The sequence below is a fragment of the Sinocyclocheilus anshuiensis genome, unplaced genomic scaffold (assembly GCF_001515605.1).
Source record: "Sinocyclocheilus anshuiensis isolate Anshui unplaced genomic scaffold, SAMN03320099.WGS_v1.1 scaffold579, whole genome shotgun sequence".
Lineage (NCBI taxonomy): Eukaryota > Metazoa > Chordata > Actinopteri > Cypriniformes > Cyprinidae > Sinocyclocheilus > Sinocyclocheilus anshuiensis.
Genome location: NW_015551075.1, coordinates 3,179,573 through 3,193,021, shown reverse-complemented (window position 1 = coordinate 3,193,021; position 13,449 = coordinate 3,179,573). Strand labels below are relative to the sequence as shown.

The 13,449-nt window shown below is 35.1% G+C and overlaps 2 protein-coding genes across 2 annotated transcripts in view; one reads left to right on the top strand and one right to left on the bottom strand.

Moving 5' to 3' along the window:
- Window positions 1-3,419, bottom strand: part of LOC107662329 (synaptic vesicle glycoprotein 2B-like) — a 9,402-nt gene extending 5,983 nt beyond the window's left edge. Inside the window, exons 1-3 of the mRNA XM_016452314.1 lie at window positions 2,927-3,419; window positions 1,095-1,275; window positions 258-409 (exon numbers count right to left, since the gene is read on the bottom strand). Of these exons, the coding sequence (XP_016307800.1) occupies window positions 258-409; window positions 1,095-1,275; window positions 2,927-3,386 (793 nt within the window). The 5' untranslated portion in view covers window positions 3,387-3,419. The remainder of the gene's footprint in view (window positions 1-257; window positions 410-1,094; window positions 1,276-2,926) is intronic.
- Window positions 3,420-12,017: 8,598 nt separating this feature from the next.
- The window catches only part of LOC107662299 (A-kinase anchor protein 13-like), an 89,084-nt gene continuing 87,652 nt past the window's right edge, over window positions 12,018-13,449 (top strand). The window contains exon 1 of the mRNA XM_016452275.1: window positions 12,018-12,159. The gene's annotated coding sequence lies outside the window, so the exon portion shown is untranslated. The remainder of the gene's footprint in view (window positions 12,160-13,449) is intronic.

The following is a 13,449-nucleotide window of genomic DNA, read 5'->3' as shown; positions in this document are numbered from 1 at the left end:
AGAAACATTACAACATGAAATCTTGACATGTGGTTTTGGTAGGTCCAACTACTTCCAGACAGCTTCTAATATTGTTATAGATCTACACACTATTGCTTTCCGCTACAAGGTCCTGCACTGGGACTTAACATTCATAAAAGGCTCATTTAAATGGAATATATCAGTTCTTTGCTCACTGCGATTCTTGTTGCAAGTGTGCTTTTACAATTGTATTAACTGCCATTATTAGAAAGGAATTATGATATATAATGAATGACCATAATGTGGGATGATTCCCCATGCGGTGAAGGAAGCATACAGTCCTCCGAGCATCCAGAACAAACACAGCCAGCTGAGATGTTCTCCTCTCTTATCCATCTGCAGGAACTCTGCGTAGTACGTGTACACAACAGGGATTGACCCGCCGATCCTGCAGGAGATCATCAGAGACATTAAGATGTCTTAATATCATTTAATGGACAGATCAAATTAAATTTAACCATAAAGCCAGATTACATCTTAGCTGTAATCTACAACAAGTAAACTCTGGTAAATCATTTTCACTTGTGAAATATGAAATAATGCAAAAAGTTTATGTACGCTACCATACTAAAGTTTGGGGTCAATTAGGTTTAAAAAAAATACCTTTATTCAGCAAGGATGCATTAAATGGAACAAAAGTGACAGTAAAGACATTTATAATGTGACAAAATATTTCTGTTTTAAATAAATGCTGATTTGAAATATATATACATCAACAAATTCTAAAATGTTTTACAGTTTTCACAAAAACAACACAACTATTTTCATCATGTTCAGCATATTACAATGATTTCTGAAGGATCATGTGACACTGAAGACTGCAGTAATGATGCTGAAAACTCAGCTTTACATCACAGGAATAAATTACATTTTAAAATATATTCAAATAGAAAAACATTATATTAAATTATATTAATATTTCAAAATATTACAGTATTTTTGATCAAATAAATGCAGCCTTGGTGAGCATTAGAGACTTATTTCAAAAACATTAAAAAGTGTTATCGACCCCAAACTTTTGAACGGCAGTGCATATGCATAAATGAATCCCTGCTGCTTTTGGAGAGTCTCACCCGATTCCTGAGCAGAGTCTGAAGAAGATGAAGATCCCGTAGCCCTGTGCAAAACAGGACAGGAAGGAGAAGATGGAGTTGATGGCCAGTGCGTAGAGTAAACACTGTCGTCTGCCCAGTTTATCAGCCAGACCGCCCCACAGGACAGCTCCGATCATCATCCCCACGTACACTATTAAACCTGAACACACAGAGCCAGACAGTCAGCTACCGAGGAACAATAACACAGCAAATCATAGCAAAATGAATACTCGAACTGATTTGAAAACCAAATGTTAAAAACAAAAGTTTCTAGCATTTTTGTCTTTTTTTTTCTTTCATTTTTGTCCGGGTTTGGAATAATATGAGGATGAATAAATGATGACAGAATTTTAATTTTGTGTAAAATATCCCTATAAGGTATAGTATTTATTAGTATGGACAAATTTGTGATCTTTATCACAATCAATATTTAACAAAAGCATCAGAATATCACACCCTGTCTCTGTCTCTCTTAGTCTGTAGTCAGTAGTCTGATACTCTCTCGCTCTCTCTCTCTCGCACACACACACACACACACACACACACACACACACACACACACACACACACTGTCTCAAACAGCTAATTAGAGAATGGGATAAGTGATTATCAGGCACGTGACAGGGATTGTGAACCTCACTGTGGATTACACACCGTACTAGACAGCAGACAACTTTCATCCCTGATTGAAACTTTGCCTGCTCTTCCTTACTATGGCACGTGATCAAAGAAACATTCTCATTCGACCTGTGCTGTCTGTCTGTCACCAACACCAAAAATAGTACAGGAAGATATACTTCAGGGTGTCCATGGGATCTGATGTCTGCTTGAAAATAAAGAAAATATTCAAATTTTGATTAGCAATACTTGGTCAGAATCTAGTCTCAAGCAATAATTATATTCTAACGTTCAAAAGTTTATCAAAAATATAGCAAAAGCAGTAATATTATGAAATATGATTACAATTAAAAATGACTGTTTTCTATTTAAATATATTTTAAAATGTAATTTATTCCTGAGATGGCAAAGCTGCATTTTCATTCTAACATGCTGAATTGGTGTTTAAGAAATATTTCTTCTTATTAAATGTTGAAAACATTTGTGCTGCTTATTAGTATTTTTCAGGATTCTTTGATGAATGGAAAGTTCAAAAGAACAGCATTTATTTGAAATAGAGTTTTTATAACATTATAAAAGTCTTTATTGTCACTTTTGATCAATTTAATGCATCCTAGCTGAATAAAAGTATTAATTTCATTTAAAAAAGTCCCAAACTTTTGAACGGTACATATATATATATATATATATATATATATATATATATATATAAATCTCTGGGACATCTAGAAGCACCGCAGTGTAGATTTGATTCTTCGAAAGTATGTGAGAGCAGGAGCATTTACATTTCCTATTATTTTCCCAGCCCAAAAATATTTACTCCACATTTTGTATTTAGCTCAGAAAACTCTGCGTTGAACATAAGTCTAATTAGGCCGTTTAGGCCGTGGTTTTATATATATATATATATATATATATATATATATATATATATATATAAATCTCTGGGACATCTAGAAGCACCGCAGTGTAGATTTGATTCTTCGAAAGTATGTGAGAGCAGGAGCATTTACATTTCCTATTATTTTCCCAGCCCAAAAATATTTACTCCACATTTTGTATTTAGCTCAGAAAACTCTGCGTTGAACATAAGTCTAACTCTTTAATTGGGCTTTCCTACAAACAAAGACCTATCAAATTGATTTTGTCTGATCAGAAATGAAGCTGATTCTGATCCCCACTCCTTCACTCACCCAGCATGCCCTTGTCAGCATTCGACAGGCACATGTCCTTCTCAGCACTGGGCAGGGCGAAACTCACTACGAAGCACTCCACCCCATCAGCCATCAGGGCCAGACCCAGCACCGTGAAGAGGGTCCACTGGAAGCGGCCGTGACCGCAGTCTTCCATGATGGACTCGTATTGCTCAGGCAACGTTTCCTCCTCGACCTCAGCTGCCATCCTGGCCTTCATGCGGGCCTCCCTTCGGGCGGCTCTCCGTGCCTCCTTGACCTCGTCCGGATGAGGGATGCCTTGGTACTCGCCCTCGTACATCTGCTCATCTTCATCATGCCCCTCTGTGTCATCACTAGCAGCATCTTCCTCCTCCTGAGGAGGGTAGTCTGTCTGATAGGGGTAAGTGTACTCTCCTCCTCCATATGTGGGATACGTTTCTCCCTGCTGGTTTATATTGTTTTGGTAAGAGTCATCCATTTTGGCTTGAATTTGTTATTTTCTTGAAGACAAAAATAGCTAAATTAGCATAATCGTAGCAGAGTCTTTGGTGACAGTTCCAAATCCAAAAAAGGTCTTAAAATATAAATTGCACCTGACTTAAGTTAAGGCCTCAGTATTTATGACAAATGAGTTAGTTCCCTTTGGTTGGTCCTACACAAGGCCACATGCTGAACCTGAAAGAAAAAGAACATTAGTTAGAAAAAGTTAACAAGTTTGGGGAAAAAATAAGTTCATAAACGTTATGACCCACCTCAGGGTAGATTATACATTTAATTTTACATGAATGACAACCAGGCTGTGTGACATAATGTAGTCCATTCAATGGCATGCTAGGTTTGGAAAAAACAAATGCAATTCCATTGACAAATAAATTTTTAAAAATCTCGCAAACTTGTTTACACACAAACTTGTATTGACTTTTTCTTTTTGCGTGTGTGTTTGATTCACTAAAAAGAGTCTTAGTCATGCTGTATGTTTGATTCACTGAAAAGAACCGACTCGTTAATAGTCATTCATTCTGTAATCGAATTTCACTGGTCATGAAGGAGTAAACTCTTTCTGTACTGTATACTGTATACACCTAATTTTACAATGCGGAAGTAGCCTAAGCAGTTTTCTGTGAACGTGCGAGACTTCCGCTTCATTAGCCGCGGCAGGGAAATAATGAGAAGAATAACAAAAAAGTGGAAAATTAGAGTATTGTCCATTTATTTTATGATTGCATTTATACAAAACTATTTTGGAGTGATTTGGCTTTTTTGTAAAGATTGAATTGCAACTAAAAAAAAGAGGATGTTTTATTATTTTTATGAGTATACTGTTGACTTCAAAATTTGGTATATTGCTGTGCTTCTCAAAGTCTGGACCCGCCTCCATTTCGTATTTCAAGAGCACTAATTATTTCCTACTTTGATAAACGCATGTTAAACTTGTAAATCATTTGTTGAGTTTTTTAATTGGAGATGGTCCGAAATGAAAGCGAAGGCGAGATATTGAAACTTTTCCTTCATGACATTTGTTGTCATGACATCCAGTGAGCGTATGACGTTTGACATAATCGGGCGATATTTCACCGCTAATATGAGTAATTTTTATGTATGTTATCACTTAGATTATGGCCATTTGACTTATAGTAGTGTCCAGTGTTTCACGTACATTGAGTTATTTGCAGTATAGCATCACATAAGGGAATAAGGCAGTGGCCCCAAAGTATTTGGACATTTAAGTGACACTTAAAAAGAATGTAATTAGACAACAAAATACACACACTTAAGTAAACCTACTTGTCATCGAACTATTTGATCAAAACGTTTTAAATAGTGAATATACTTTTTAATGAAGACCGTTAGTCGGACCATTTTTATTTTTTTTACAGTGTAGATAGTGTAGAGAATTGGACACTTTATGGTTGTAAAACACTGACCAAATACGTTCAGGTGCCATTTTGCAAACATATAAGCACTGAGGTGTATGTGCTGTCAATAACTTTTGAAATGTTTACAAACAATGGTTACATTCAGCACAAGACAATAATCCCACACTCTCATTGGTCAAGACCGGACCTCATTATAAGCCCTCTACTTATCCATCCCAAGCAATTTGATCTGACCACGCCAGAGACAAGACATCCTGCTCATTGCATGCCTGAAATCAAAGCATTTTATATTGAACAGTTTTGCGCACCTGATGAATAAATGTCATGATGACAAAATGTGTCTGCTTTTATGGCAATGCACACTTTCATATGTGTCTATTTAGCAATGGATCAATACATTGACAATATCAAAATGTCTAAGTACTATAAAGACAGACTGCTTATCTTGTGCCCTGACATATGTCGTATTTTCTCCCGCTTTCCAAATTAGAGCTATGATTTAATCCAACTCAAAAACAGATGGATTTTATTCATTCCCAGAAGGCCAGATTAAATTTGGAGGGTGATGAACATGTCTCCTGATGAAATAATCAAATGTTTGAAGTATAAGAGCAAAACAGATCCATTGATTTTACTGGTTTGCAAAGAAAACACTTTTTTCAACACTTAAAAAAACAACCCATTCCCAATTGTCCCTTGCCCAAACATTAAAAGCAGTAGAAAAGTGATTACTGAGATCACTGAGAGTATCCCGTCTCAACCTTGTCATAGTGATCTGACGGCCCCAGATGGGCATTACGTAACGTTAGACTTGCACTGTGACAAAATGTAGGGACTGTAGGGACTGTTAAGGGATTAGATCATAATATTCATCCATTTACAATGTTCTGAATGCCATCTGTATTTGAAACTAGTATGCACATACATATCCTGGCACACTATCAGATATATATATATTGAATGTACATTCAAATTTCATGTAGTTTACATTTTAAATTTCAATTAAAATATTAATCATAATAAATAATGACAATAATTTATGAATGAATAATAATAATAATCATAATTTATTTGTTTACATTTTAAATTGCATTTAAAACATTAACCAACATTACTATATCTAACATCTGAAAGCTAAACTGAAATCAATAATTAAGTGTTTACACAATCTTCCCACTAAGTTAATTTGTGACATCCTCTCCTATCCATAGATGGCTGAAAGTGCACATGGTGTGGGCAGGTCTTTAGTGATGTCACCAGGAGGAGACGGTACCTAATAGAGGGCAAGTCTGAAGGGCATGTTTGCTTAAGCATGTCACCTGTTGCCTCTGGACAACGGCAGTCACCTTTAACCCTGTGTCAACATACTTTATTCAGACATACTTGGGCATTTTAATTGTTTGTTGTCATAATCTGACATTGATGTTTAATAAAATATTTCAATATTTGTAAAATTTCACCACTCAAACTTTGCAACATTTCAGTCAGAAACTTCCTCAGGCATAGTACAAAAGAAAAAACAATGTATGTTTGGATTTTACAAGTCTTTTTTTTTTTTTAAGACAAATTATTATAATATATAATGGTGTATCAGACTGCAAGTTGTCGTAAAGTTAAATGTAAGAAAAAAAACATGCTTGACATATTTCAATAGCTATTTCATTTTAGAGCTATTGTCATTTTGCAATCTCATTGGAGGACAGATGGGAGCAAAAATGTCAATGGCTAAAAGTCAATAAACAATCTGTTGTACACAATGAAAGGCAATGTGTTATAGCTCTTTGCATCAGATTTATAGATCTGCAAAATACTAGCATGCAACAGTCACTTTCATATGGTAATTCTAATCTCTGCTTATGGTTTTCATTTTACTGTTGTGATCCAACCGGATGTATAGTCAAATATCGTGATCTGTCATTTGTAGGACTACTGACATTTAAAGTTGAATGTGAAGCATTCGCCAAATGCAGGCATTATTTAAAAGCACAGGCTTTGAAAGCAGTTTTAAAATGGCTTACAATCCAAATGAAATGACATGAACTTACCAGAATTATTATTCCTTTATGTTTGATGGCGTTCAACATAAATCCAAAGGAAAAGTCCTGGCAGAGTTTCAGAAGGCAAGCCCTACATGTCACCTTAACAGGAAGCTGTTGGGCAGACCAGAGGATTATGGGTCGACCTCATGATCAGCACCTCCGGCTCATCCAGATGGATTCTCCCTAAACTTGATGCTGCCAGACCAAATGGTAGAATCCAGTTTAAAGAACACATGCTGGACCGAAGCAGATGTTATAGCATGTTTTGGGGTGGAGAATACTGTCAAATCATGTATGCTAAAGACATTACCTCACATGCTTATGCCATTGATGCTATGCTATAAATAATCACAGAGAAGTTATTGAATGAGAAAATATAACCTGAACATATTTTGACTTATTCATTCAGATACAGCACAGACTATAGCCTTTGAATGGCCAAATTTATAATTTAGCTTTCATAGCCCCCACAGTGCAAGCAAACATTTTTTCTAAACCCTTATTAACATGTTCTTTCAGGACACGGAAGATTGCTGACATCACTTCCTTCTCAGACTGACATCAGTGACATATTATGGGTTAATTAGCTAAAGTAAAAGGTCCTTTTCCACCCAGTTTTGTATGGCCTGCTCTGGGACACTAGTATAGAGGGTAGATGTCTTGCATGCAGTAAAGCTGCCTAATCCCACAGCCAGTAATTCTGCTGCAAAGAGGATTAGCTCCACCCCAACAGAACCATTGGCTATTTTTAGATCACATATTCCATGTGTTTTCTCCGCTTGCTCTGCCTCTTTACTTTCCCCTCCCACCAATTCATCTAACCTTCCTAAGTGAGCAGTTGATCTACAGCAGGGGTGGGGAACGTTGATCCTGGAGGGCCGGTGTCCCTGCAGAGTTTAGCTCCAACCCTAATCAAAAACACCTGAACCAGCTAATCAAGGTCTTCGGGATGCATTTAGGTTTTTTTTTCTAGGGTTTTTCAGGGTTGGAACTAAACTCTGCAGGAGCGTGGCCCTCCAGGATCAACGTTCCCCACCCCTGATCTACAGTAAGCCCAGCTTTACCTCCACAAACCCTTAGTTTAACACAGTTGTTCTCAAACCTTGTCAAATGGCAGACCACTTAATACTCCACATTTTAATTAATCCATACTTTTGCTAGTTTGATTTTATGTCATTGAATATAACCAAACTTTTTAGTTAATTTAATTTAATCTTTGAATCATATGTATTAAGGGCTCCACTAATCCCTATTATTCCAATGTAATTTAATTGTTATTAATTTAATTTAATTTCATTTTTGAATCACAGGTAGGCCAATTAAAGTTTCCACTAATGAATCCCTTAGGTGGGTTTGGGTGCCCACATTTCATTAATTTATTTTTGAATTATTATTATTAATAATACCATTATTAACATTCATTTAAACATTTTTATTTTCTAACATTTTGCCAGAGTAGGCCTACATTTAACAAGGATCAGCTGTCTGTAAATGATAGTGTAAGGAAGTAGGGGGAAACATATTTAATTGAATGACAGTATTTGACTGTTTGTGTTGGTGTCATGCTCGGTCAGTCTTCTTCTGTCGATCTTGTTTTCTAGAGGCCAGAGGTCTGGACCAGATGAACGGAGGAAAGGAACGGAGCTGGGAAGGAAAGACAGTAAAGCGTCACAACCAAAGTGACCAAATCAAAACCGTCAGAGCTGATGACCGTGACCGCAGTTCCAGTCACCTGACTGACAGACTTGCAAGCCTCAATATGTAATAAGTGATGATTTCTTTAGATAGGCTAATACTTGCTTCATGATAAATAATCTCAATTATGTAAAGGTTTCACAACCGTACACTGAGATTCCACTGACTGACATTCTTAGTTTGTATCTGGTCTACAGAGAAATAAAGCTTTTTGAAATTGACTTTATCCTCAAATGTACTCCACAGGGAAAGAGAAAGTCGCCATCTAGTGTTTTTTTTAGAAAGACAATAGTAACTAAGGAATGGGATATAATGGCATGTTTATTGAATATTTAGCAGTTTGCAGCCTGTCAGTTTTAATACATATATTATAATTTAAAATTATATATAAGTAGAATTGACAAGGCCTGGCAAATATACAGTGGGTACGGAAAGTATTCAGATTTAATGATGGCTGAATGATTTTTCAACATCATTAATCTGGTCTTCAGTGTCACATGATCCTGCTGATTTGCTGCTTGAGAAACATTTATTATTATTATCAATTCTTTTAGCAATTCAAGATTCTGTAATGAATAGAAAGAACAGCGCTGATTTCAAATATAATTTTTTGTAACATTATAAATGTCTTTACTTTTAATCCTTTCTGAATACAAGTTTTTTATTTCTTTAAAAAAAAGAAAACTCTAAAACTATATATATAGTTTTAGAGTTTTCTTTTTTTTAAAGAAATAAAAAACTTGTATTCAGAAAGGATTAAAAGTAAAGACATTTATAATGTTACAAAAAATTATATTTGAAATCAGCGCTGTTCTTTCTATTCATTACAGAATCTTGAATTGCTAAAAGAATTGATAATAATAATAAATGTTTCTCAAGCAGCAAATCAGCAGGATCATGTGACACTGAAGACCAGATTAATGATGTTGAAAAATCATTCAGCCATCATTAAAATAAATTAAATTTTTAAATTGTAATAATGTTTCACAATATTACTGTTTTTACTGTATTTTTGATCAAAGAAATGCAGCCTTCTTTCAAAATCATGAAAAATCTTCCCAACCCCAAACATTTGAATGGTAGTGTATTTGGGATAAATAAATTAATAATAAATAAATAAAGTTCACACATTTAAACATTGTCAGAAACATTAAAGCATTATTTTCAAAACAGAGGAATATCACACAATATTGATAATTAAATAAATAAATAAAATATAAATAAAAATTAAATGAGCATTATACTTACTATTCAGAGATAGATCTATCAAACAAAATAAATATACTAAATAATATTAAAATAAGTTCAATATACTTACAGTATCATTATTATATCAGTAATGAGTGAAGGGGACAAAATGGCACGGTTTCCTAAAAATGCTTTTCTACAGCTTACATTAAATCTATTTAGTGGTTAAATATTATGAAGCATTTTAATTATTTATAACCGTAAAAGTCTTTTTAAATCTTCAATAGTAGCAATACAGTCCATATTTGAATGCATAATGAAGTGGAAGACACAACAACATCGTTGACAAACCATAAAACGTCCCCAACTCTGCATGAATCAACTTTGACATAGCTGGCCCGAGTCTGACAGCCCACCCTGTCACTGCTACTTTCCTCCTCCAGCAAGTCCTTCAGCGTACAAAACAGCTTTTGTGACGGGACAAAGCCAGCAATGTACTTCATTGTGTCAAGCTTGTTTCCCATCTCTCTTCATTGGTGGCAGACTGGGAGCGACGGATTGCAGATGGGATATTGAAATTCACTTCACGTTTCCCCCTACTCTGGCTATCGCAAATGTGCTGAAGTGCAGCTCAGCGTGACACACAGAGAAGAGTCTTTTCTTTCACTGTTTGCTTATTTATCTAACATCAGAACTCTGCTGGGGGGAGAGAAGGGTCGCTGGGGCTTTCTGAACACACTGGAGACAGTTCATCGAGGATCATGAAGCTCATTATTCAGACACATCTGAACTTCCAGTCACAGTGCACACAAGCAGTGCCTCACTATATATATGCAAATAGTATGTTTTGGAAATATTATTTGTTTTTAAAGGGTTAATAGTGTTAGACGTAAACACTTGTCTGCTCTTTCACACTAAACTTTTCATCTAGACTCTCATGGTTCCAGAGCAAGTGCTGTCTTGTTGTTTATCAAAACAAGTCAAATGTTTTGATAAACTTTCTAATAATAATAATAAATAAATAAATAACTTTTAAAAGTTTACAAAGCAGATTAACTCCTATTTTTTTCCACAGAAAAATGTCAAGATTTTTAAGTAGAAAAATATAGAAAATTATTAAAAAAAAAATCAAATTATAAGAAAAAAAAAGCAATTAATGTCTTGAGTTCTGACCAGTCTTTAGAAAGGAGAATGAAATAATTACATTTGGTGAATGCAAACGTAAAAAAATAATTATGATAAACGTATTTTATTAATATCTTTAGTGCACACTTTAACTCTGACAGCCCTAAAAATACATATTATAGAATAAATAAATAAATACACTTTTTCACGGACCCCTTACCATCCCCTTATTGCCTCCCAGGGGGTCCCAAGTTTGAACACCCCTGTGCTGGGCAACTTTATTCACATTGACAAAATGAATATACATTTAAGCATATTCTTTCTAACATTATTTGATTTGTCAATATGATCAACTGTTTTCCACTTAAATGTTGCTTATTATTGTCCTCAACTTGCCAAGAGAATTGCTTTCACGTCTAGATATCACGAAGAGTTTTTGAAATGCAGTCTATTTACTTATCGCCAGGGGGCGGCACAACAAACTGTAAAACACCTGCTGCTGATGACAAATCTGACTGAAAATATTCAACTGTTAACATCCTCAAACAAACAAACAAACAAACAAAACAAACAAACAAACAAAGGTAGATTGGAAGTGCATAAGGCAAAATAATCAATAAAATGTTCTTGGAAATCAAACTCCTGAACCGTCTCTAGTAGAGACGCACATCAAAATAATGTTTCTTTTTATTCACGAGTGAAATCAGAAGGGCGTGGCTTAGACGGCACGGAGGTTGTCTGTGATTGGTCAACATAATTTTTACATTTTAACTATTTACTGGGTATTTTAAATTCACTGTATAGCAACTGTTCTTAGTGTCATTACTAATATTAATGTATTATTCAAACCGCTGCTGACGCAGTCCTTGTCACATGATACCTGATTATTTTCTCATCGCTGATCAAGATGGACCAATCACAGTCCTTTGTGATTACAGAATGACGCGTTTTGGGTGATAATTTTATAGAGACTACTGAAGCGGATTTCTGTTCGATCGTCAGGTTCTATTCCTTATAAATAATAAAAACAAACGATTATGCTTTTCAGTGTACACACGTCTGTAGTAACGAAAAAAACGACCTAAGATTTCAATGCGTCTCAATGGTGGATTCGGATTTCTGGGCCACCGCTTGGAAGAAGCAAAAAAACTGATATAGGAAAGTTTTTTTGATCATCAGCATTTGCCTCCCACTGGTTAAAGATCACGGTTAATATGTTTCCTCAAAGAGTATCATGAAACGTGGATTTCATCCGATGTTTCCAGTTTATTTGCATCCTCATGCGTCCTAAAGGCAAAATACGGCGGTAGAGGTGTTTAGTTTTGAGGTAAGTGGTTTATTTCTAGGAGAAATATAGAGGCGTGTGAATGCTTGACAGCTTTTGTTTAGTTATACTTTCTGGAAATACCCGGCATGTGTTATTATGGACGTGCTTTTAACAGGGCAAACATCAAAACAGGTTTAATGTTTAGAAATGTTTACTGTTAGGCGGCTTATCAGTTATAAAGAAATTAAATTTGACTGTCGATTCATCTTGTTAAAAAGTCAACAGGTGTAGGCGACATACCGTACTATTTAGCCTAATGACAGTATTTATACAAAATATATTCTGAAAACTGAGTATGCTGAGTTTTTTTTTTACTTTGTGTTTTATTCTTATTTATATCTTTAGGACCTAAAATTGTGATATTTTCAAATCCACAACAAAAGCCTTCAATGCAATACAAAAAAATAATAATGCGGTTTAAAAACACAGTAATAATATCTAAGCTGCACATTAAAGTTATTTATTTATTTATTAATTAAATGACTAGCCACTGTATTCATAATTTAAGTTTTGTAAAAAGTTTAATCAGGTATTTTTTTGTCTGTTTAATTCTTATTTTCATCTTTAGTCTGAAAAATAATGCAGTTTAACCCAGGTATATCTGAAACCTAGGCTTTTTCCTTTTAGAGGGAAGTTTGTTTGTTTGCTTATTTATTTAATTGTCTCATGTATTGTGATAGCATATGAGAATGAATTGCTTTAATTGAAGCTTAAAATTTTTAATTCAAGTCAAATCACTAATGCAAAAACGTTCCCTTGAAGCTTATGGTAGTTTCTCAATCTCTGGTGGAATGACCAGTTGATCATTTGTATTGCTTAGTTATGTTTGTTGTTTTTAGTGTTTCTTGGCAGGGTTTCCTCCTCCAGTTTTTACAATGTGACATCAGTAAGGCAATAGGCTACAGGTAAATGTTGACCCATAAATAGGGTAACCATTCCCTGAGGGAGTAAAGCAGCAGGAGCGAACAGCAATAACTGCAGGTTTTGAGAGCATCAGGTAGGAGAACATTAAAGGGGTCATATGATGCGATTTCAATTTTTCCTTTGAAAACGACGTGTTTGAGAGAGGCGGGGCATAGAGGACCTACAATAATGTACAGTAATTGAAAAATAATGTGTTTTTTGAACATTAAAGCATGTCAACATATTCTGTTACACCAAATACACAAAATAATGATCTTTAAAATGGCATCATATGACCCCTTTAACCAGACAGGCATCAGACGGCACAGTAAGCAGCAGTGGCCTCTGTTACTCAAGTGCTCTTGGAAACAGACACCTGAGCCACAG